This window comes from Candida pseudojiufengensis, assembly GCF_024610245.1.
Source record: "Candida pseudojiufengensis strain CBS 10847 chromosome Unknown scaffold26, whole genome shotgun sequence".
In the NCBI taxonomy this organism is placed as follows: domain Eukaryota; kingdom Fungi; phylum Ascomycota; class Pichiomycetes; order Serinales; family Debaryomycetaceae; genus Lodderomyces; species Lodderomyces pseudojiufengensis.
In genome coordinates, this window is record NW_026261541.1 from 222,670 (window position 1) to 249,575 (window position 26,906).

General features: G+C 27.6%; 6 protein-coding genes across 6 annotated transcripts; 3 read left to right on the forward strand and 3 right to left on the reverse strand. All coding sequences in view use genetic code 12, as the record gives it.

The window, feature by feature from the left end:
- Positions 1-3,619: 3,619 nt before the first annotated feature.
- On the reverse strand, positions 3,620-4,402 carry KGF55_005285 (acetate uptake transporter family protein; the record flags this gene model as incomplete). The annotated part of the gene is made up of 1 exon (XM_051760281.1): positions 3,620-4,402. One exon carries the CDS (start codon positions 4,400-4,402, stop codon positions 3,620-3,622), a length of 783 nt encoding a protein of 260 aa, XP_051612097.1.
- Positions 4,403-6,893: 2,491 nt separating this feature from the next.
- On the reverse strand, positions 6,894-9,131 carry KGF55_005286 (uncharacterized protein; the record flags this gene model as incomplete). The annotated part of the gene is made up of 1 exon (XM_051760282.1): positions 6,894-9,131. One exon carries the CDS (start codon positions 9,129-9,131, stop codon positions 6,894-6,896), a length of 2,238 nt encoding a protein of 745 aa, XP_051612098.1.
- A 1,460-nt stretch (positions 9,132-10,591) lies between these two features.
- KGF55_005287 (Mg-dependent acid phosphatase) lies at positions 10,592-11,122 on the forward strand (the record flags this gene model as incomplete). Its single annotated transcript, XM_051760284.1, has 1 exon — positions 10,592-11,122. The coding sequence occupies one exon, from the start codon at positions 10,592-10,594 to the stop codon at positions 11,120-11,122; it is 531 nt and encodes a 176-aa protein (XP_051612099.1).
- An 81-nt stretch (positions 11,123-11,203) lies between these two features.
- CSC25 (Ras family guanine nucleotide exchange factor) lies at positions 11,204-15,670 on the reverse strand (the record flags this gene model as incomplete). The annotated part of the gene is made up of 3 exons (XM_051760285.1): positions 11,204-11,290; positions 11,355-11,737; positions 11,908-15,670. The coding sequence occupies 3 exons, from the start codon at positions 15,668-15,670 to the stop codon at positions 11,204-11,206; spliced, it is 4,233 nt and encodes a 1,410-aa protein (XP_051612100.1).
- Positions 15,671-16,239: 569 nt separating this feature from the next.
- On the forward strand, positions 16,240-17,196 carry PEP8 (retromer subunit; the record flags this gene model as incomplete). Its single annotated transcript, XM_051760286.1, has 1 exon — positions 16,240-17,196. The coding sequence occupies one exon, from the start codon at positions 16,240-16,242 to the stop codon at positions 17,194-17,196; it is 957 nt and encodes a 318-aa protein (XP_051612101.1).
- Positions 17,197-20,840: 3,644 nt separating this feature from the next.
- Positions 20,841-22,202, forward strand: KGF55_005290 (uncharacterized protein; the record flags this gene model as incomplete). The annotated part of the gene is made up of 1 exon (XM_051760287.1): positions 20,841-22,202. One exon carries the CDS (start codon positions 20,841-20,843, stop codon positions 22,200-22,202), a length of 1,362 nt encoding a protein of 453 aa, XP_051612102.1.
- Positions 22,203-26,906: the final 4,704 nt, after the last annotated feature.

Here is a 26,906-nt window from a genome sequence, read left to right on the forward strand (position 1 = left end):
ATATAAAGATCAAAACTCCTGCGCTGGAACATTTTACTTATTGATCGAGGCAGAATATCGTTGTTAGGACCTTCAACTCTTAGATATTTGATAAACATATAGCTTATAATGAAGCAAGCAAAACGGGAACCGATTGCTGCCAAGTTTTTGCGGTCTCAAAAGAAACATCAATACTTTTCAATTCAACCAGAAGGAGATCAAGTCAAAAATTTAGGTTTGCATTGCACTGGGCAGAAATCACAGAGCTATGTCATTTGAGATTGGTTTTATCATTTCCAATTTGTATTTGGAGATTTAAATTTTGTATTGTTGCAGTACCTTCCATCTGTGGGTCATTCATTTTTCAGTTGAGTATATACTAAGTGCATTGGTTCAGCGTGATTTATTTTTGGGTATATCTCTATCAAACATTGATTCTATTTATGTCTTTAGAGCCTTAAACTTTACATACTTTAAGTTTCTACTTTTTGGTTAAGCAAATTTGATTTTAGAGAAGTGCTTGACCAATTTGTTAGGAAGAAGGATTATATTAATCAATTTTTCGTTCATTGGGTTTGAATTTTGTTTGATTTTGTTAAGTTTAAGGCTTTGATGAAGAGATTTGCATTGGACGCATTTTTTGGTTTCGTAGCATTGGACTCAACAAATTAAGTCAAAATCTAGATGATTGCGGGATTTTAGTATGGTTTTATAATTAAAATTTGTTCCTACTTCAATAAAATTATCATTCAGAACGTGTATTGTTTTTATTGTTTTCTTTCTGGGGAAGTGCTGATTCGAATTGGTGTTGTAGATTTTTTTTAGAGAATTTTTTTTAGTGATTTGTTGGTTTTAGTTTACTTTGTTTTTTTTTTTAGTTAATAAAGGGATAGAAAAAAAATAGTCTTCATATTTCAAGTTAAGTTAATTTTTGAAGGCTACTAGATTAGGTGGATTGAAGGTTCCATGTTTGCAGTCTTTTCTGTGACGTTGTAATTTTGCATTTAATTTGTAGATTTGTTGCATTCATTTTATTCAATTTGGCTTTTGGATTGATAGAAAATCGTTGTTCTTAACTCATTTCATCGGTGAAGTTAAGAAAAAATTTTGTGGATCTTGATTTTTAATTTGTCTCTTCTTTTCTTTATTTTTTTGTTTCAAAACTCTACATTTTTTTTTTCTGTTGTTGCTAAACTAGTGGTCTATACATTGATCGAGCGCAATTATTTTGATCTCAAGATCCCCTTTATTCAATTGTTTTGTATCAGTGGAACTATAAATTGTTGTTTGTATGTCATCAATCTCTAAAAGATATGTTTACATTAGTTGATAATATAACTCTATATAATTATACGCGTTGAAAATTTTTTTTTTTTCACACTTAGCTAACTCTCGACGTTTGAGATAAAATATTTTCCTTGTCATAAATATATAAATACCGACATATATACCAGACTAATATGATTTTGGTGATCTAAACTTAAGTACATTTGCTTTATTAATTATTACATTAGATTGAAAAGTATGTGATTTACTGCAAAATTATTGATTCTGTGAGTAAAGTCATTGTTCCTTTCTCAATTAGGTCCTTTTATAGCTGTTTGAAGTACAATAAAAAAATTCACGGTTTCAATTTTATTCTTGTTGCAATCGTTCTCGAAACCTTGATTCGGATTGTGAGCTTGAATTTTCCAACTCAGCTCGGTCGAAGGGAATTGAGTACTCACAAACCTCCAGATCTAACATTGCGAAGTTTCTTCTTGGTAAGAACCGTAACAATGAATTGGGAAAGTTATATTAATGCGAGTATGAATGAAGAATAAAACCAAGATTTTAACCGATTTTGTAGGCAAGTAGTTATTGAGCTTTTGGCCTTTGTTAGTTACTAGATTAAAAACACATGGTCATTTACGTCTTGATAATCCATACTTTTATTTTCTTCCATCATATATCACTTGAGCGATTTTTGAATTGTTTTATAGGAGCAAAGTTTCCATTTATTTTAAGGATTTTCAATGAAGGTTGTTCATATTTTATCGTTTATAGTGATACGAAACAAATTTTCATTGACCAATGCCTCTTCTCAAACTTTTAAACATGACGATCAATTTGTGTTGGGATATTAGGTTTTTAAGGTTTTGAAAATACTGATCTAAATTTAGGTATAAAAACTTTTTCAATCTTTAATAAACGTGTTCTTTGCTCTTGATATTAATGTCAGTAATGACCTATCAATCTAAATCATTTATAATTAGTCGAAATATATTTTAACCAGCTCAGTCTTATGGACCTTATCGGTATGTGATCAAGATCAATGAAATTTCCCAAATTTACCCCTTGAATTATTGAAAATGTTATTTATTTAGCAGCATGAGCGCCCTTTCAATTATGCTAGTTCTTCTTATTTCAAAATATTCATAAAAATCTGAATTGACATGTTTGACTGAATTAGTGGGGAATGATTTCAGTCAAGTTCATGTTTGCAAGTACATTTGGAATAGTTCACGTATTAAACGATTGAGATAAAAATATTTTCGTTCTACTTAGTCCGCCTTCGCTTTCGCGCTCCCATCTGGGCTGCAGATTTAGTACTAGAGACTGTATTGTCTATTACACAGTCACCGAAAATACCTACATTCGAGAGTACTAAATTATGATTTATGTGATAAATACTGCCGAAGTCTATAATGGCACATTAATTTGGATTATCTTTAACTTGCAATCAAAAAATTCTGAATAAATTTGGAATATTTTAACTTTGGTAAAATTAGTTGAGAATTATGCTTATAAAGACAATTAGAGGCAACCCGTAGATGAAAAAAATCACGACCCTTATTTTGAATGAATCTGGATACTATAGCAGAAAATTCAAGAGTTCAATTAGGTACAGGCTTTGTTAAAGATTTAAAAAATCATTTTTAAAATCAAAATCATTTGAGACGAAAAAAATCTACCAAAAGGCAGCTTTTTTGGTTTAGATGTCATAATTATGTTCCATCTTACTCGATGTTTACTAATGCTAACTCGTTGATTTTCTAGCATTCGACATTATACTAATATTGTTACATTGCAATAGTTGATTTGTTTCGATTGAGTGCTATCCAAAAACGGAGACCTGATATCAATTCTTGATCTTAAATTGCAATAACCAGAAATAAACAAACTTTGAATTAGTAATCAAACTATACTTCAAAAATAAAATCGTTTTATTACACAACGAATATCTTTAAATGGATCTCAAGTTGTTTCATGAAAACAAATTTGGTTACTACCGCTTAATCTCGTACAAAAAATAATGTAAGCTTAAGGGGTTGTAAGTACATTTCCATTTGAATAGAATTCAGCATTTGAATCTGAAATATTTGGTCCATTTTCAAAAATTCAAAAATTTTAGTTTCCAAACAGGACATGAAACAAAAGTTGTGGAAATAAGAAGCAAAATCTGGTTAAAGAAAAAAATTAAATTACATGAAAAAAATCAAAAATTATTATCAATTAATATAAATATTCTAGTTTCATAAAAAGGTCCTTTCTACTATATCAAATAAAATTCTAGACCACAACTCTCATCACTTTAGTAAAAAAGTATCTAACTATTCATAAAATGTATCTTGTTTCTAATATTTTGAACTCCTTTTAATTAAATACCTTTATAAATAGCATTACCAGGTAAAGGAATTGGTTTCAAACGAATATAAGAATTATATTTAGTTGCAGTACCAGCCATTGCATTATACCAAGATATAACAGCAGTTATCATTCCAAATACTCCACCGGCACGAGTTACACCAACACGACCACTGAATTCACCTCCAGCTAATAATAAAAATGTTATTAATAAGAAGAAAAATAAACTGAAAAATGCAACAGTTGTTTTTAATGTTACTAATAAAATCATAAAAGTGAAAATAGCCCAACCTAATAAAAAAAATCCAACAGCATTAGCCATTTGATCAGGATCATCTTTATATGCATCAGCAATTCCAAAATTATCAATATAAATAGCTCCAAAAGCTAACCAAAAAGCTCCATAAGAAGTTAATGCAGTAAAACCAAAAGTATTATTTGATAAAAATTCTAATAAACCAGCTAATAATTGAACTAATCCACCATAAAATATGGCAACACTTACAACAACATTTGGAATTTCTATATTAAAAGCTTTTGCATTATATAAACTTAATACAAAAGTAGTTAATGCAAAAGCTGATAACCCTACTGGAGCAGAATTAATATTTATAGTTGGATATGGAGTTGGACCAGCAATTAAAGTACCACCAAAAGCTTGTTGAAGATCAGATTTATAATATTTTTTATTATTTATAATGATAAATTCATGATTATCTCCAGTAGTTTGAATTTTTTGAATTGGTAATTCATCATGTGTTGAATTAATTGATTTATGAGATGAAGAAGAAGACATCTTTTCTTTTTTGTTTTATTATCGGATTAATTTAAGTTGAAATTAGTAAATCTTTTTGACTTGTTTGTGATTTAATAGTTAGATAAATATGAATGTTTTTTTAAATTTTAATTTATGAAGTAAATATCTGTCTATTAATAATTCAAGATTGTATTATTTAATGAAGTGAAGTTTAAATTTGATAAAATTCAAATGTACTTTATCAATTAATGGAATTTTTACTATATTTATATTGGAGTTTCTTTTTTGCTTCGGACTTTTTTTAATTTTTTATTTAATTGCAAGAAATAGTGTTTTTGTGTAAAGAAAAAGATGATTACACAAAAGTATTGGAATAATAATTGAAAAATTTGTGGGTCAATCAACATTACATTTCTTATTTATCAAACGATATTGATTGTAGAGTATCAATGAAATTATTATTTACTAGGTACAGATGTCAACTTAAAAAGTTTACCTTAAACTCCGAGCATCCATCGATCCCAATGCTTTTAAAAAGTTTTGAAGAGAAGATGGAAATTTTTATTATAGAAAAAAAATTGATTTGTGGGGGTTTGCAGAAACGTTTTATAACTGACAATCATAAGTTTAAATTTTGTTGAGTTACTATAATAAGAGGGTTATAAAGTTAAGAAAAAGGAACAAAGAACAAAAGTACTTAATGTTTGGGATCTAAAAATAAAATAAATTCCAAGCATCAGTTGATTAAGATTTACTTGAGCTATAGTTGGTGTTGTTTTATATCTAGAGATCTTACAATGTAAATTAAATGAAATGAATAAGTAACTTCAATAAATTAAATCAGAAAAGTTAACATACCATAGACGTAGGTAGATGAATAGTCTCACAACTCATTCCTTGAAGTTATTTTATTTAATTAAGTTTTTTTTGACATATTATAATTTAAAAAAGCTTAAAATTATACGAGAAAAATGTTAAAACTCCGATCAATCAATCAGTCGATCTTTTTTTTCATTTATTTTAAAACCAGATCTAGCCTACTCAAATGAGATCATTTTTATGTTGTGTATAAACTAAGCCAGAGAATGTCAACCTCATTGACATTTAAAAATAAAAACTTAAATTAAAAACCTGAGGATTTTCTAGCGAATCAATGAAAATATTTGACCCATTTAAACATTAACCTGATTCAAACTCAATTAGTTGAAAACTTAATGATGGTGATGTCAAAAATCTCGGTTTTAAAAGGATTTTTACTTGTTCTTGCTTGCTTCTTTTAACTGTAAAATAAGAAAAATTTTGAGACAATTAAAAATATAAAATCTGGGGTTGTTTTCTATCTTTAACAGAATAATCGTTTAATATATTATTTTATAGTTTTATAAATAATCTACATCATGATTGCCAATATTTCATTATCAAAATTTTGTGGGGAAGAACAATTAAAGATTATGAAGTAGTCTAAGTAAAACCAATTAAAAAAAAAAAAAGAAAATGCCCGTAAATTATTTACTATATCGCTAAAGAAACCACCAACAAAACAGTTAATTTGATTTATATATTCTTCAATAGAAAACATGCAGTACCATTAACAAATCAATGAATCAATCCCTCTTGATGTATTATTCTTTGATCTTGAATAGAATAGTTTAATATTTTCTTCTTCATGAAAATGCTTAGTATTAATAGTCCGAATTGTGGTGATGTATTTATATGCAGTCTCTCAAAATAATTCCGAGATTTGGCAGATCTCGGTGAAATTAAAATCATATACCATTTACAAAGCGTCCACATTATAATATATGAAAAATGAGTAATAATGAATTTGACCTACTTAATTAACAGGATTGATTGAATTAAGCATGAAATTTGATTATCTTTACTCCTTAACAATCTTAGGAAATAAAACTTCATTAGTCTTTGAAATTTCTTGTTGTCTAACAAATTTGTTTTATTTTGCAACCAAAATTAATCAAATGTGCATTATTGATACAAATTCATGAGAAAAAATTCCAATCTTTTAACATCGGTTGAGCTATAATTAAATGAATCTGAATTACATTACTCATAAATAATTCAATTACCTTTCTGATTGTACATGAAACATTTAGAGTAACTTAAATTTTTTGGGTATGAAAAATAAGGGTTAATTCTTGCAAATATTGGTTAATCTTGAGGTACGGAAGTTTCAGAAATTACAAAAAATAGTAATAATGATCAATTACAATTTATCATGTAATTTAAAACATCAATTCACGAAAATAAAAACAATTAGATTATTGACATAGATTAGAATATAATTTCTTATATAGGAACTTAACAATTAAATATAAACTATAAAAATCTCAAATATATATAGACTATAGGTACACTCAAAACCAACCAATCTCCAACCAAAGTATACCTAATGAAATAAAATGAAAGTTGTGCTAAAATAAAAACCAAAAAAAATCAAAAAATAATATTGAAGATCACCACTGCTGATTTGAAAATTGAAAAAGATTTAAAATTAAATCTCGATTTAAATCAATCAATTATCTTCACCATCTGAACTAACAACTGATAAAATTTCATAATCTTCATCATTTTCATCTTCATCAATTTGATTTTTTTCTTTATCAAAGTTCATCATTTCATAATCACTATCTTCATCTTCATCATCTTTAACTTTAAAATCAACATCAACAACTTCTGAATTAATTTTTTCATCAATATCAACTAATTGACTACTTGTAATATTTTTTGGTAATACAATTGAATGTTCACTTGAAGTTTGATAATTATCAATATTTGAAGAATTATTACTAGATTTTGAATTCTGTGAAAAATCATCAACATAATCATCATCATCTTCATCATCTTCATATCCTCCAATTAATATATTATGTAAAATTCCAATTGTTTCATTTTTTTTAAATTCACACTTTAAAAAATTAAATTCATTATCATTATTTTCAATAATTATTTTATTTGGAATTTTATTTAAATTATTTTTAATTAAATTTAAAGTTAAATTAAATTTATTACTTTTACCAATTTTAATACCTTGATTCTTTTTTATTAAAGTTTCCAGAATTAAAATATTTTCATTATTATAAATTTGAATTTTTAAATTATTACAATCTATAATTTTGTTGGAATTATTAAAAATTTCAATTTGAATTAAATTATCTGATTTCATTATATATTTTACTTTTAAATTATCAATTGATGATGAAAAAATTGATTTTTCTTCTTTTATATTTTCAATATTTTTTGTTGTTGTTTCATTATTGATTTCATTAATATCTTTTATTTCATTATTAATTTCATCAATATCTTTTTCTTCAAATGATAATCCACTTGAAGTATCTTCATCAACTGAATCAATATCCATTAAAGGTTCAATTTTATAAGCAGAATAATTTCTAACTTGATCTTGTTTTATATCACAATTAGTTTTATTAAAATTAAATTCATCATTATTACCCAATCTTAATTGAATATTCAATCCTTCAATTGGTAATTCTGCTTTATTAATTATTTGAAAATTTAATTTATTCTTTAATTGATCAGTTGATGAAATATTAATGAAAGTAGGATTTTCTAATATAATTTCTTTTTGATTAGAAATTAAATCTTTTAAATATGTAAATTTATCTTCAACATCTTTATCAATTAAATTTAAAAGTTTTGTATATTTTTCACTTTCATTAATAAATTTATCAACATTTTCAACAAATTCATTTATACCACCTGTTACAAGTAAATTTTCTAATTTTTTCCTATTTGTTGAAGAACAATCAGTTATTGTAATATAATGTATAGTATCATCTGGTTTTAAATTTAAAGAAGCTTCATTGAACATATTATTTTGAGATTTAAATTCTGTTTTTAAATCTCTTTTTGAAACAGCAGGAGTATTGTATTTTATCATAGGATGAAGATGAGAATGATTTCCATAATCGGATTTTTCAATTTGTTGAGCTGATTCACATTTAGAACATAAATCATAATTTGGACAAATTAAACAAGAATATCTAACTCCTTTAATAGGAACAAATTCAATTGGATGACATTTATCACAAGCAATATTTGAATGAAGAATTTCTTCTTCAATTGGTTCTGATTTTTCTTTTGTTGAAGATTCATCTTTGGATTCTTCTTTTGCAGTAGTAGTTGCAGTAGCAGTAGAATTAGCAGTAGCAGTAGCAGTATCCATATCAACATCAGTATCTGTAGCATCTACTTTTCCTTTAATAAATTCATTATTAACTTTTTTATTTAAATCATAAAAGAATTCTTTTAAATGTTCTAAAGTAGTTTCTAATAATGCATCACCTAATTTAGCCAAATCAGCTGATAAATTAACATTCAAATCTTTTGTAATAGGTTGTTGTTGTTCTTGTTGTTGTTGTTTTTCTTTCACTTTTTCTTTTTCTTTTACTTCTTCAACTTTAACTTTAGAATTATCTTTAATATTTAATTTAACATGATTTTTAACTTTTAAACTTCTATGAAGTGATTTAAAATCTTCTTCATTATTTAAAGGTATAAAACATTTTTGTTTTTTAGATTTTCTTGTAAATTCAATTAAATTAATATCTTTTGATGATAATAAATCTTTATATTTTTTATTTAAATAATTAATTAATGATAATTTTGATTTAATTCTTAAAAATTCAGATTTATCAACATGAATGATTTTTTCTTTATTTAAAAATTCATCATTATTTGATTTTTTCTTTTGAATATTCAATTTAATAGTTATTAATTGATTACTACTCATTATTGTTTGAATTGGTGAAGTTGTTGTTAGTTGTTGTTGTTGTTGTTGTTTTAATGAAATAATTGAGTTGCCACTTTTAAGAATATGTTTTGAATGAGATTTATTAAATTAAAAATTGGTTTAATTTTACTTTTGATTTAAGATGAATAATGAATAAATATGAAATGATAACTTATACTCAATCTATAATATTAAATTAGTAGATTGGATATGAATTATTGATGATGATGATAATTTGTTAGAAAAAGCAAATGTAATACTTAAGTGATAATAATTATTACTTTTATCCCTTAAATTCTTTTCTCTCTCTTTTTTTAATGTGGAGATAAATTTAAATCTCTCTCTCCTTATCTAATCATTTATATAATATATGTATAAGTATATGCTACCAAACACACTACTACAATATCACCAATAATATTAATACAACTATTAGTATATAGAGATACAATTGAGGTTTAAAAGAAACGATATAAATAGTAGTTCAATAGAAGTTAGGATTTTTCATTTGAAGTTTTAATTCATAGAAAAATTCGATACTTTTATGTGATCTTCAATACATTCTCTATTGATTTGTCAATGGTTAAAAGTAACTTTAACAATAAATTAACACTCATTCAGAATATATCTTCTTATCTTATCTCTTTCATTTTAAACTGCTCTTGATGATGATATTATGATTAGAATTATTGTTAAAGCAACAATCATAGCTTCAAATTTAAGATTACCAATATTTGAAAAAGATGAAAGCTAAAATTCCCATAACTAACTTTAAACCAGCATAAGCATGCTTAACATTGGTATTCTTTGATTAATAATTATATATATATATATAAGCTGAGTTTTTAAAATCCCAATGATGCAATTTCCTCCAATTGATTACCATTGTTGGTGATTTATTTATTTTCATCAATATCAGCTTTCAAACTTGTTCTAAAATAGTTTTAGAAGTATCTGACAGGATTGAGTAAATAACCATCTCTTATACTTAAAAGACATTAGAACGTCATTTGAATGATTTAATTTATTGAATTGAAATTTTGAAAACTTTAGACTAGTCTTAATCATATAATTGATTATAAAATAAGTTCGTGTAGGTGATTGAAAAGGTTAGCTGACTTGTGATAGGAAATTCAGTTCAAAATTTGAAATTTCTGATATAACCCATGAGTGACTGCATTTGACTTACTTTAAAGGATCAAGTTAATAAATACAATTGATAGTATTTTGATAGAATAAATTGAATTGAATCCTATCATTAATTAATCACTTTCATTTAGCTACCATATTCTTGCTTTGAAATTTACAAAGTCTATGAATGATTTCACAATTGCTTGCTTAACAATAAATTATTCTTCAATTACTTCGACAAATGCTCAATTGATAGCTTATTTAATATTTCAAAACCAAAATTTTCACTTATTAGTGCTTACTACTCAATTTTTCAATACTATAAGTTAATGACTATTTCAAAAAGATATCCTAAAGCAGTAGTATTTGATTTAGATTATACATTATGGCCATGTTGGTGTGATACTCATATTCGAATGCCTTTAAAATCTATTTCATCAACAGAAGTTATAGATAAATCAGGAATGAAATTATCATTTTATCCTGATGTTGAATCAATAATTTTAGAATTAAAACAAAATAATGTTAAAATTATTGGAGCAAGTAGAACTGCAACTCCAGATATAGCTAAAAAATTATTAACTTATTTTAAAATAAATGGAAAATCAGCTATAACATATTTTGATGCTTTAGAATGGGGACAAGGTTCAAAGACTAAACATATAAAATTAGCTGCAAAACAATTAAAAATGTTAAAAGAATTGGATGAAAAAGAATTTGTATTATTTGATGATGAATTAAGAAATAAGGATGTAGGTAGTATTAATTGCTTTTTCATACATATACCTGATGAAGATTTGGGATTAACTAGAAATATATTTGATAAAGGATTACAAACTTGGTCAGAACTACATAAATAGAATTATAAATATTAGATTAGTATTAATTTAGATTAATAGACGTTGCATTAAAACAAAATTTAGATAGAACCTTGTTTTCTTTCACTTTGATTGTATCTTAGATTTTATTGAATGGAACAACAATTTGACTTCATCTTCAGTTGCATTTAATGGCGGATTCACCTCATTCTATAATAATTATTGTTAGTAAGCCAATGACAAATATCAATATATCAAATTTATAAAAACATACCTTTACTAACCATTCTTTGATTTCTTGTATAGACCATTTCTCAGAACTATTCAATTCATTTGAATCAAAAATCTTCTCTGGTTCAAATTTATTCACTATTTGACCACTCTTCAAATTTTTATGCTTACTTTCAATGATAACTGATTTATTCTCAATTTCTTCTATTTCTTCCTCTTCACTTGTACTTGTTTCATTTCCAGTAACATAATTGTATATGGAAGTTTTTAAATGCGGAAAAGTTTTTAAAATCACATAACCAGTCCCTAGTATTACAGCTCCTGAAATTAGGCCTGTCTTGATATATCGACTTTTATTATTTCTATTTAATTTGAGTGACATGTTGTTATTGGATTTATTATTAACATAAGGGAAAATTCTCTTATCTTCCTTTAACACTCGTTAACAAATCGATACAAGATAAGAGAGCTACCAATATTCCTTCTATTACCGACCTTTAAATTAATCATTCACAATATTCATCAGACTACAATATTAATATAAATTAAATATTTATTAAAATAGGAGTTTAATAATTAAATTTTTTTTTCAAGACTTAATGATATTTTGTATTGTTCTTCAATGGAAGGACATTTATCAAACCAAGAATCTAAATATTTTTGAATTTCAGTAACTTCTTGAAAATTATATCCTGCATTTTTAAATCTATCAATTCCTGAAACAATTTCACTAGTTTTAGCTCTTTTTGAAAAATTAATCATTCGAGTTCTGTTAATTAAAAAATCAGGATTACCATGAAAAACAAAAGTTAAATCAGATAAATAAACTCCAAAAAATGGTACACATGGTTCTGATCCAATGAATTTTAAAACGTCTCTATATTCATTAAAATTTCTCGAAGAATTCATTAATTTATTCATATTTTTTAAATGAGCTAAAGATTCTGGACTTGCAAAATTCCAAGTTTTTCTTAATCTATGAATAGGTGATGAATATAATGCTGAAATAATTGCAGTCATTGAAGAAAAATTATTATATTGTCGACATTTTTCAGCAACTTGTATGAAATATCGAATAATTTGAACTCTCTTTTTAGGTTCATTTTTTCTTAAAATCATAAATGCAACAAAATTTGTAAGTTGATTAGAAGCTTTTATGAATGATGTGATAGTTTCAATACTTTCATTTAATCCTGATTTTTTACCCCAAACTTTAGCCAAACATGCAAATTTAGAAATGTGACAATATAATTTAAATTCACGAAGTGTCAATTGACGAGCCAATTCCACATAATCTATATCTAATAATTTGACTTTTCTCAGCAATGAAGAACCTTTAGTCAATGGAGCCGGTGGTTTTGCATTTGATATTATAGGTAATCTCTCCACAAACTTGTATTCACCTACAATCAATCTTTTCAAATCAGCTGCTAATAATCTCCCAATTGAAAATGATTGAACAGCAGGAGATTCAACAAAATTGAGCCAACGTTGTAATACAGATTCATTATAATACGATGGTGACCAATTTTTTTCAATCAATAATTTCATTATATTCATTACTCTTAATCTTATCGGGTTTTGTTTTCTCATAATCCAATTATTATAATCTTCGAATGACAAACCCTCCGGAGCTTCTATATCAAATCTGTTTATCAATAACATTATGAATTCTCCTATTGACATCATCGTAGCTATAGTCAACATGAACGCGGCATTGAATTGACTATCAAACATGTCATGATGTGTCAAATGAGAGACTAATGCTTCTTTTGTACCCCCTTTGATATTACCTTTAACATCCAAAAGTAAATCATGTTCATCATCCCCTTGTAGATACCAAGGTACATCAGTAGAATTGTTTTGACCTGCACTATAATAGGAGTGTTCTTCAGTTTTTTCCGCAGAAATGGTATTGTTTCTTTCGAGCAACAACAACTGTACATCAAAATCATCATGCATGACACGAGTTGAATAATTCAATATACTCTCACGTTCATCAATAAGTTTCTGAGTGAGGTCCACTACTGTTTCGCAAGCTTCAATACTTTCATTTAGGTATGAAGCTAATAAAGAATCATTATTCTCGGGTTCAACACCTGATGGATTTTCAGATTTTAGCAAAACATTTGACAATAGTAAGGCAGTTCTTTCACTTGAATTTTTTAAAATTTCTTTATCATAATATAGTGGATCGTTCTTGATTATATCTTTAACTTGACTTACATTATTTTCTGTCAGTGATTGAGTTGCCATGATTATATTCAGCACTAAATTATGAAATTCTTGTTTGAATTGAAAAAAATTCAAAACTATTGGGTAGTCAAAGCTTAAGTTTGAATTTGCATCATTATTTTCACCAATAGTTAAAGTTGCAACTGATTTTCGGAGTTTTTCCATATTATTTTCATCTTTGAAATCGTTTTTCTTGACCAAACAAAAGACTGTAAAGTCAAAGGATTCCATCAAATCAATTAAGGAGCTCGAATGATGTAGAAATTTGTAGATAAGTCTTAAAATTAGTGAATTCTTTTCCATTAGCGGATCTGTGGAGTCGGATTGAGTTGTTAAAATATTCAATGCATCTTGAGAAACCTTAGCCATTTCTTCTACATAATGATAAACTGAATCCAATGCTTGTTGGTCCAATAAAACTTTCAAATGATACCGATTCTTGAGCTCATTCCCACTGACATTTAAAAAGCTATTTTGTGAATAAAAAAATGGATTACACCAATTACCACCATTAAACTCGTCCGACAAATACCTAGGATATGCTTGTGGTAATACATCAGATCTGTCTTGACTTTCATCGTCCGATCCACCGGAAGAGTCATAATCCTTTGCACTGATTGTCTTATTAGCTGTTAGTTTCGTAAATAAATTTATTATTTCTACAGCATTGTTTTTCAATATATTTATGTCATTCTTCACCTGGGTAAAATGAATGTCCTTTGATGTTTCTTTGGAATTTCTTAGACTGATGGAATTTGGTTCGTCTTCAAATTTTGTGTTCAAATTTATGACACCTGAATTGCTTCGATTTAAATGTAACAAGCCTTTAACATAAATCTGAGAAAGGGATGAGCAGATTTTTTTTAATCTATAGGTCACTTGCTTCTCATATTTGCTTTCGATATAATCAGCTTGATCTAGTCTTACTGAGGCACATATTAGCACAACTAATTTATTTAATCTCGCAAAATGGGTATTGAACATTTCAACATTATCATTTAATAAAGCATTTTCAAATAATTCCAATATATACAAAATTTCCTCTTTTAGTTTTGTCCAACTAGATATATCTGACGAGTGCTTGTAAAATAAATTCGTCATTGCAAAGAATGGTCTGCTAAAATGATGATAAGATGCTTGAGTACTTTGTGAACTAACTGATGAATGTGAATCTCTTTTAAGCGACTCAAATGAAGTGGTTGAAGAAGTTTCTCTTTGTCCCAATCCCATCTCTGTAGTTGGATAAGCTTTTAATTGTAGAACCGATGTGTTTTTAATTGCATCAGTATCAGCATATTCCAAATTTGGAGGAATGAATTGAGGATCAAATTCAGATAATGGCACTGATTCACAATAAATGTTAAGTTGCTGGCAAAAAAAAACAAAATCACCTTTGGAAGAATACTTGGGTAGCCATGTTACTGTTTTATTATTCTTTGTTTTGTAATCTTCCACCAATTTTTCAGCTTTCTCCACATCAACTAACTCAACATCTTCTACTTCTGAGCCAGATAGCGTGAGAGAAAGTGATGGATGGTGAGTATATTCTGGTTCATATCCGTCGGTTCCCGTGGATGAATTGCGACTGGTTTCATCAACTTCTTCTATTTGACTGGGTTGTTGATTTATTTGCCTAGATTCTGATGGAAGACTAGTCTCTGAACTAGCAAAACTCACCACTGAATTTTTTCTTGTCGAATTGGAAGGAGTGTTTTTTTCTGATTCAAGTAAATTTTTTTGAAGAAAGTTGGTAAATGATGGTATTAAAACATTAGCTGCTGTATTTGCGGCAGTTATTGTATCCAACTCTTTATTGTCCTTCATCTTTTTCAAAACTGGTTGGACATAATTCACTGATCTGATATAATTGGAAGGTATCCAACCTCTATTCAATTCACCGTTATTTCCAATTACAATACCATCCCACCAGCCCGTTTCAGACTTTGCTAAAATATAAACAGTGTCTCCCAAGTTTAAAGTCAATTGCACGCTTTGATTTCCTTTATAATCATACAAGGCAATTGCTGTATCAATATGTTTTAATTGTAATCCATAGGAAGATAGTAGGTCGAATGGGGAAGGAGTATCAGGTGCTATCTCCTCAGATGTGGGTTTGTTTGACATTCGGTATCACGGTTTTACGTTGTAAAGATTATGAAAAATTTGATGACGACGTGAATGATCCGTAATTAAGGTTTCCCAACACGGCTAGTTTGAATGCATTAACAAATCCTTGAGATTTTTGAGATTAGATCAACCCTGAATCAGTCTTTTTAAAAAAAATATCGGTTCCAAAACTTTAAATTCTTATATGATTGAATTGTATATATAGAATGGTTTGATTATGTAAACTTGAATTATAAAATTTAAATTTGTATCTTCGATTAGATCTATAGGATATTTTAAAAGGAATCAATTCTGGAATTTTTGATTTTCAATTTTCCCGCATTTACATTTAATTTTAGAAATTTATTTTCCAAGCTTCTTGATAATCCATGATAAGTCAACAACCAAATTGATCACCGAACATAACTTATATCAAAAGGAGCAATAATTCTAGTTTAAAACAAATTGCCTTAAATTTTATCTCCAAGATAACAATCCCAGAAATTTCATTTTTTCCAATTCACCAGACGCTGTATTGCACATCAAGTACCTTTTGAAATTATTTAAGGTTGTATCAATAGCTCAAAATGTCTATGTTCTTCAAAGCACCACTAGAAATTGAAATAAGGTTGAACAATGAAGACACAAGAAAACACATTGAAGTCAAAAATATACATGGTAGAACTGAAAGACTCCCAATTTACAAAGATGGAGAGTCCGTGAAAGGTACAGTAACACTAAGAACAAGAGATGGTAAAAAAGTGGATCACCTTGGAATGAAAGTGCAATTGCTTGGATCAATAGAGACAAATAATGATGGGCTACATTCATCTAACTTTTTAACTTTAGCTACTGAATTAGCAGTTCCATCTCAATTGGTTCATTCTGAAACGTATCCATTTGAATTTAAAAATGTTGAGAAACAATATGAAAGTTACAGAGGTAAAAATGCAAGATTAAGATATTATATAAAAGTAACGGTTCATAGGAAATCAAATTCTGAAATAACTAGAGAGAAGGAATTATGGGTATTTCAGTATAATAATCAATACAATAATGAGAACTCCTTGAACTTACTATCCAGCACATCATCTACCATAAAATCTCCTCCAAAATCGGCTAAAGAATCCCATGGTATCAAAATGGATATAGGAATAGAGGACTGTTTACATATTGAATTTGAATATTCGAAATCGAAATTTTCATTGAGAGATGTAATAATAGGTAGAATCTATTTCTTGCTAGTTCGTTTGAAAATCAAACATATGGAATTATCTTTAATTAAAAGAGAAACAGTAGGAGCACCACCTAATCAAATTACGGACAGTGAAACAGTTGTTAGATTTGAAATCATGGACGGCGCTCCAGTCAAAGGTGAGACTATTCCAATACGACTTTTTTTGAGTGGATTTGATTTGACGCCAACGTACAAGGATGTAAACAAAAGATTTTCAGTAAGGACTTATTTGTCATTGGTGTTAATCGATGAGGATGCTCGGAGATATTTTAAACAAAGTGAAATTTTCCTTTATCGTGATCCTTAATCAGTAGCCCTTGTCTCATTCATACGATGTACCACGAAAAAAGTTGCTTTTTGTTGCTAGATAACTGCTGAACAGAAGCCGTTGCATCTCTCAAAATTGTGACTCTTTAATCCGGGGTCAAATTGATTTAATTTGCTTAATGAGGATGGAATAAAGATTTGTAAATCAATACAGTGTTGAACACGAATTTGCATAGCACGCTTCTTTATTTAAACTGGTCTCTTGATTCTTGTGTATAAACACATTCATGGATACGTTGCAAAATGAAACAATAAACGCGATGCAAAGATGTAAATGATTGGTTTTCTCTCTTTATTTCCGTCCAAGGTAATATGAACTTTGGCATTGTGTCGACTTGGTGCTGGACTATACTTGAATAAATTTATCACTAAAGTAATGTAAAGATGATAATAATACAATTCTACACCACGCTTTCAAAGTTTTCGTAGCTCCATTAACTTAATTCCCAAATTTCAACTCTCAATAGCAAATTGTTTGTGTCAAAGAAAGACTAAGGTTTTCAGAAGTACAAGCTCAATGATGCTGTTGTTGATGTTGTTATATTATTAATATTGATGCTCTCGTTGACGTTGCTGATGTTGTTGATGTTGTTGATGTTGTTGATGTTGTTGCTGTTTTTATTATTTTTGTCTTAATTTCCTTCGATTGAATTAGCATTTTATTTTGAGTAATTTTGGGATTTTAACAAGTTTATTAAACTTCTTCTTTAAATATATGAACATTTTGAATACAAGTTTTTGAATGGGTCTTAATTAAAGTTTCTTGAAATTAGACCCAAATTTGGAGTTTTATAAACACCATTAAATGATCTTCCTGGAAATTTAAAATCTGAACTAAACCATTTATCATCAATAACACCTTCCCCAAAGTTTCAAGCATTGGTATGGAAAGCAGGATTCATAATATGATTTGGAGTTTTAATAATGGGAAGTAGTTGTAATATTGAATGGGAAATTACTCCAAAAAGTTGATCTTTCTCTATGTTATTACTCAATTCTTTGTTGATAAACAGGACTACTCGAAATTGATCCTTAAAAACTTTCTATTTACATTTGATTCCTTTTTCAGTCATTAATTGCTTTTTAAACCAATCCAAGAGATATTGTGATGGGAAAAATTGACCAAGCATCTGGTGATATATGATAAGCAAAATTTAAATTTTGAATAAACTGGTTCAAAATACTAGGGCTAGAAATGGCTCCACCTTAATAGTTTTTCAAAGCCAGGTAACAAGAATTATTACTTATTTTGAGATATTATGACTCAAATCCTAGTTCGATCTATGATAATATTGCATTTAAATTGTTTTAGTCATTTGTTAGAAAACGAGACCATAAGTGCGTGCGATTAAAATTGTGGAAGTTAATTTATTAATTACTTAGCTCTAAAAATTATTAACTTATTCATTATCATTTTGATAATGTTTTTACTCGTTTTGTATTGTTCTTTAACTATTCAATACTATCTGTAAGCTCTAACTATCAGATCGTTCATATTTGTAATTCATTTTGTGTAATGAATTTTCAACATCATTATTCCACTATCAATTCACATACACTATGAACGTAATCCCAAAATTGTCAGTCATACTCATGAATCACCAGTAAATACCATTGAAATTATAACAAAAACAAATATTGTCGACATCACTGTAACTTCATATCCCATAATCAAGTGTAGTGTATTATTAAAGCTGGAAATGTCACAGTCTTAAAAACTTAGAAATAAAAATTTGCTCTCATTCACGCCTGAATCATGACAATGAAGATTTTTTTATCTTCATTTGACCTAGTTGAATGAATATATGCATTAAATCAATAACAGAAAGTAGCTGCAACTCTTCGGGAAATAAAAGCCCCCAAAAAAAAAACAAAAGCAAAATTCAAATAAAACTAATCAATTTAAACCTTTATATTTAATTTGCCTTTAAATATCATAATTATTCATATTTATAAAATGACTATAAGCATTTTAATCAAAATATTTAATTCCATCGAGTTTTCAAAAGTAAAACTTAAAATAACTGCATTTAAAAACTGGTAAAAAAAACTCCCATCTGAACTTCATTCATTTAATTTAGCTTACTTCATTAAATTAAATTTGAGACATAGTTAATCTCTTCGCTGATATTAATGACAACTTAATTATAATTATTTACAATGCTTTTGAGAATATAAGTCTTCCCTAACGATGAATTCATGAAACCAACAAAAGTTCACACTGGTTTGCCATCGCTATTCAAGACACCCAGATGAGTTTATCTTTTCAGCCAAATAGTTTGACCAGGTATTTAGATATCTATGAATAGATAAACTCTTTGATTGAATTTTCATGTGATAATTACTCATTATCTAATTGCTGAAACATTCATTTCGATAATGTTTCTTAATGGGAACTATAGTTAAATAATATTGTTGCTTATTGACATTATTTCAATGAAAGTTTGAGTGTAACTGTTACGACATCTCATAAATTCCTCTATGCCATGATATAGTCGCTATCTATATTTTCTCTGCAATGATTACAACTTCTTTCATATATTATGTTTGTATATTGTGATAGCAAACCGTTATTATTTTTTCAACAAAAATGTAATTATGTCTCAAAACTCAAAGTTCAGACTTTCTCAAAAGTTTACGACACAAAAAATGAACTTAATTGAAAGCAGTCTATCTAATACCCTGATATCAATACACTATACAACCAAAATGTTTATAACTTAGTTCTCTGGAGAAGAATGCTAATAAGTTAAATTTTCACAGGTTTAATGGATCGTTTACTTGTTTTGCGTTTTGTCAAAACTTGAACTTTATTGTTGATTTCAAAATATCTACTTAATATTCATTGATTAACATCCAAATCAATACTTATAACAATTCAATGATTCAATAGCCATTATATCGAAGTTATGAATCAAGCATAATAATTTTAAGATCATCAAGTATTCATAGAAATGAACTTTGAATGAGAGGAAATGATTTTATGAAATTATTTGAATAATGCCATGGTCCTTATATGATGATAATCCTAATAGATACTATCATCATATGATGAAAAGTTTTGGTACCAAGTAATAAAGAATTAAACAATTAAATTATAGATGATGAAATTCTCGGATGATGGATAGATGTAAAACAACGATAAATTGTTGGAATAAGTTGAGAAATGTAATTTAATTTTGTATGATGAATTTGTTTGACTTGAATTTTTTTTTGTTTGAAAAGTACATCATTAGATTGAAGGAAAAGTACATTTTAAAAATTGGTTTGTCGTTACAAGTTTAAAATGAATACTCTTACTCTAATTTTCTCGAATGAAAAATATATTTGTAGGATATAGAAGTAATTGATAGTTTATATTCAGTTTATTCAACACATATTTAGTAGACTTATTATTAGTTAAACAAACCGCGAATTTTTTCATTTTGCATAAAGTAAATATCAAATTATCTGACTATACAACTTTCGAATTGACATCAGCTAAAGTTATCTTACTACGATAATAACTCATTCTAACATTACATTGAAAATATAGTGTTTTATCGCTGATTAATTTAATTTAAAATTGTTTTAGGGATTCAAAATTAAAAAAAAATTCGATCATTTCTTTTACATCAATGAATAATGTCAAGTTTACAAGGTTATATAGAGGAATTTAACAAAAGTGTCAAGAATCATGATGCAAAGTCATTGAGACAATTAACGACAATCAACCCTGGAGATATAGCTCAAATAAGAAAAAATTTCGAATTACCAACTGAATTTGATTTATATTCTACACCTGAAAAATTCAAATCAGTTATAATTTCTTATCTAAATGTTTTAAAATCAATATACATTAAGCAAAGTTTAAGTTTATCATTTGAAAATTTGAATGAAATGTGTAATCAATTAATAAGAACTGGTGAATCCCAAGATAATTGGATTATGCCAGTTATTATTTCATCATGTGAAGAATTAATTTTAATTTATAAAGTTAAACAATCAAGAGAACCTGAAAATTTAGATTCTTATTTAGATGATACTACTGATGATGGATTTATAAACGGTGGTAATAACAATGTTAAAAAATCATCACTTGAAGAACTAATATTTACATTTAGAAAAGGTTTTAATTTAACTTTTAATGATAAGAACCTAGATAATAAATCAAGTAAAAGAAATGATGTTTACTTTTTTGCTTCTAATTTTGTAAAATATTGTTTTAAGATGGGGAAATTAGCATTAGCTAAAAGTATAATGAAAGCAATTAAAACCGTTAAACAACAATTACCAAAAATGTCTCAAAGTATAAATACAAGGAAACATGGTATAACTTTTTTGTATTTCCAATCATTAATAGCACTTGACGATGGTGATTACAATGCAAGTGAAACCTCATTGGATGAAGCAATGGATTTATTGCAGGATTATAAAATCAAAGATAGTATCCAATTGCAACAAATTTTAATTATACTAGTGCCTTTAAAGTTATTTAATAAAGGAAAACTACCGAATAAGATCATATGGACAAAATTTAAAAAACTTAAATATTTATACGAAGATAATTTTTTAAAGGCAATAAAAGAGGGTAATTTAAAAAAGTATGATGAATGTATGGAAAAATTTGAAAATTTTTTATTAAAAAGACATCTTTATATCATAATGGAATTATTAAGACAATTTACTCAATTAAATTTATTTAAAAAGATTACATTCGTAATAAATGATACGAACAATAAACTGATACAATTAAATGCTTATCAAATTGGTTTTGAATTTTCTATGAATTATGATCAGAAAAACAATTATAAAATAAATTCACTGAATTCTTCTTCAAGAATATTAAATAAAATTGATATTTTGGAAATTGAAAATATTATTGCGAATTTAATTACAAATGGTTTCATAAGAGGATTTCTAAGTAATAGTTCTAATGTTGTTGTATTATCTAAACTGAATCCTTTTCCAAAAATTTATAATGTTAAATTAGATCGAAAATTTTGAATGCATATTGAACAACGTTGTTTCGAATGCGATAAAACAAACTTCCATCAAAATTGATACAATTTTTTGTGAACTTTTTTTCAAAATATATGATGAAAATGATATAATAGTCCGTGAAAGTCATAATTAATCGGAAGCTTACCATTGTTTTTGCTCTTCTCGAAAACCAGAATTTTTGAAAGAAATTGTTTTAAAATGATAACATATGAATTTTAAAATGTAAAGGATAAAGCGCAGCAAATGGTACAAATTTCAAATAGTCTAGTACAATTCATTTATATACTATGGAATTACGATTTAATTCGATAAAAGATTTTTCGTACATTTTCAAAGATTGGTCGTTAACTCTTTGTATACATCTTATTTCTCTATAGAGCTTTTCCTCAATTTCAATTCGTTTTTAGGGTACTTATATCTCTCTTTCTTTTTCTTTTTCTTTTATTTATAAGCTATTATTTATTCAGTCAAATCTACTAAGCTTTGATTACCATCATTATAAATCTAAAAAACCTGAAAAAACATAACTTACCGGCAGCACCTTTAAATTTGAAAAAACTGATCAACTTACCAAATAGCTTAATCGTGAATCGTGGTACTATAACTTGTAAATTTTACTGATTCATGCTCCTACTTCTGGGGTTGCTTCAAAAACAGAATTCAGATTCTTCTTCTTCTTCTTCTTCTTCTTCAGTCTTTGGCATTTTCATATCATTTCAATTAAATTTAATATTTTCTTCTTCGTTTTTGAAATTTTCCATTGTACTTCTTCCAATTCCTAATTTTCTTGATTTTTCATCTGGATCTGGATTTGAAACTAAATAATTTATGTCCTTGATCGAATTTTCTTCTTTGTGGACATAGATCTACTTAAATGACTTAAATTTAAATCGGGCGAGAAAAATTTATTTTTATCAAAAAAGATTTAAATTTAAATAAAGAACATTTCTTGATAAAATTTTTGGTAAAGCTTTTAATTTTTCCTTGTCACCGGACCAAAGGTGATTTGTTGACAACAGTTTCTTCATCTCTTCTTTGTTGTCCAGATTCTTCGATAAGCTGTCTTATTGGACTTTGCAAGTTTGTTGATGCAAGTCCTACGATACCTTTAAACTAATCTAATTTCATCAATTGAGGATTTTTAACTAAAGTTTTAATAATTTCATCTTTATCAAATCTATTCCATTCCTTCCATTCATCATAAAGCTCATTTGAAACAATTTATTTGTGATATTGTTTCAAATGAGCTTTATGATGAATGGAAGGAATGTGCATCAGAAGATGACTTTAAAATAGACGAAGATCAATTCCTGATTTTCCATTTGTTGATTCCTAATTTAAATTTCATGCTTTCCTTTGGATGATGATAATTATGAACTGGTCAGGACTTGTTCCATCATCATAAAACAGTCAATTTAAACGTTCTTATGATAAGTATCCTAATACTTCGTATTGAAAATATTTTCATTTATCCTTATCGTTAATTCTTCTGTGGTTCAAAGTCTGATTTGCATTGAGTATTAGGTTTATAGGATTTTATAATTTGAATTCAATAGATATAAGCTATCCCTTGCAACAATTTCTTACATATTATTTCAATCTTTTTCAAATATTCTTTGAATTTATAAAGGTCTTCTTGTTGTATATATCAGTTAATTTCTATAGCTTGCTAGTGGCACGAAGTATTCGAATATAATTATTTTGTATCAATGAATTTAAAAGTGTGGTAAATATTTAATTAATTTGCCCTCGACCTAAACTCGAGTAACTCTAGTATTGCTGAATTTTGTAACTTTGACCAAGTGCAAATCTTGTAATAGATAAATATCTCTTTTGAGTTCTCAAATGAAAATCACTCAATTTGATGTTCCTTGATGTTTGATAGCATTGTTGTCCTCTTTCAAATACTTGATTTTTTCCAAATTCATTGAATAAATCATGAGATTAAAATTCATCATAAATTTATAGATAACTACGTTGAACCAAGTGATGCTGAAGCGGCACGTAAACTTTTGACTATAGGGAGGGGGAGGGGGTTATTAGCCTACCTTTTTATTTGATTTCATCAACAAATGTTTGTGTGTTGACAATTTATTGTTACTGGTGTTTTCTTCTAAATTTTTTGGAGATGTCTGGAAAGACCAAACCAAGACACAAATTTAGCGTTACTCGATTTGTTTATTTTTTGCTGAAGTAATAGCGTGCATAGTCTAATCTAATTCATAAAGTTATTTAGTCGAAGATATAATAGAAAATTCATAAACCTACGATTTGAATGCTTAAGATTTTGCAAATTGTTGGGGAGTTTTTGATCAAACATATTGAAGACAAAAGATAAAAAGGTCATGGTTCAATATATCTTTTAGTCAATTGGTATGATTCATACGTTTGTCCAATATGTCGATTTGAGTTGTTTCATCCAACTCCTAAACGCATTTTTCAATTAACCAAATGATTTGAATCAAAAAGGGTAGAATCTATGAACGAATTTTGTTTTCAGTAACAGTTGAAGCATGTGAGTGAGGATTATATTTGATTAGATCCATTGGTGATAAAAACACCATTTAGTAAAGACCAAGACTTCACTTACTATTTCAATAATTGAAAAGATCAGGATATATATGACGTCTCGGTTGGGCATTTTGTTTCAAAGTTAGACTTGTTGAAATTTTATGATCATGCTCATCTTTCAATACTGGAATCGTCTTCCACATTTCATTTTGGAAATTTACATCGTACAATTTGTCAATGTGCTTTGTGCTTGATGGTTCATTGTTAGAAGACGACAATCTGGTGTTATGATGTTTTCATTGACTCTGTGTTGCATGATAATTAACTTAATTGCCAAAGGGTTTTCTTGTTAAAACATATTTAAAAGAACAACAACAGAGGATAGTAATATTTGTGGAGTCACCTATGAAGGAATCCGACAAAGATTAGAAGAATCTCCCTCTTTCTTCTTTACAAATTCAACTGAATTTATTAAATTAAGCTCAAACTTGAAACTCTGAATAATGTAATTGTTTACTTATTCGCTCTCACCCAATCTTATTCGAAATTTACAATGTCAATATTTGAAGTAAAAAAAATTCTATTAATATTTACAGACCCCTTGACCTTATCCTATTGTCAGTTCGTTGTAATGATATTTCATGTACCATTAAAGAATACCAATAATAAGATAATAAATGCTATCATATTATGATAAACTACTATGTCCCAAAAACCATATGGAATGAATCAATAGCGACACGTAATCACACGCACCAAGAGAATGTATCAAGTAATCAAGCCATTTCTATATCATCAGCCGGTATTCGAGCTTTAATATATCAATTTCAAGCATTTAACTTAAGAACTTCAGTAAAATTATTTCGACCTTCAAGATTCGACTATATGGCATACGTTAGAGCTTATGCAAACAAGTTAGACAATATACTAGCAAAATACTAATAAAGATCATCCTTCATTTGATACGTTACTTGTTACCAGGAAGCAAAACCTTAAACTTAAGCGACATGTTTTAAGTCACTAAATCCTCACTAATTCCAATGAGAGTTCGTCATCAAATTAAAGAAAATGAATTATTTAATCCCATGGAAATTTGGCAGTTTTTTAAATGATGATATTCTGGAAAGTATAGAGCAATCAAAAACCCAAAGCCAAAAAATTGAATTTTATTTTCCCAACATTTCAATAAAAGATGAAGAAAAATGGACTATTATAAGACACAGCTACAGAAAATGACCGGGCGTAGCTTGAAAAATTTAGTAATTATTATTATACTCAAGGTTTCATCAAATACTTCCTCGGACGTTACATTAATCAAAACATGAATACTCAGAATTAGTGAGTATTTAAGTTTTTATTTTAATGTGTCTTCTGAAAATTATACTCTATGAACAAAGGTAAACAATACGTTGATAATCATCGGAAAATGATTTAAACTAATTATAATCTTAAAGTATCTTGAGCTTGAATAATTGGGCAGCATTTCGATTTGTTTTGGTTTGATCTTGAATCTAGTTGTGGAATTTTAACATTATGCAATGGTCAACTATCAGATCTTAAATCTTAGATATGAGGTTAGTAGCTGGAACATTACATTTAAGTAATCAGAATCCTTATAGCTGCTACAACTGATGTGATAGTCCGTCATTTCAATTTTTAATGTTGCACCAATTGCGGAATCTGTACTGGATGAAATTAACATCTGTCGGTTTTTAAAACATCATTATGAGGTTAGTCCTAGAGCATCATTCACGAAGAAATTGAGTCAATAATCTCGTTGGACTGGTTTTATGGGCAGATAATTGTAGTTTCATTCAGTACCAATTTTTGAAATTTCATCTTAATTCAATTAACTGGCTTCGATTTTAAAAATTTGGATATGAGTTAATACTGGAACATCACTCATGAAGAAACAAAATTCTTGTAACAGCTAAGCATTGTGCTTTGGCCACGCGTTTCATCGCAAGTTCAATGTTGGACTAATTTGGCACCTAAGCTTGATACTGTATTCATTTATCAGAGTTCAATTCTGGATTATGTGATTAAAGACAGTGAGATTTCTTAATACATCCAGAATCCTTAAGTCGTTAAACCTGGCGTGGTGGGACGCATTTCATTTCATTCCAAATTTTGCACCAACAATTCAATTTTGGGAATTTCACCTTAGCTCAATAATCAATTATTAATTAGCGCAGG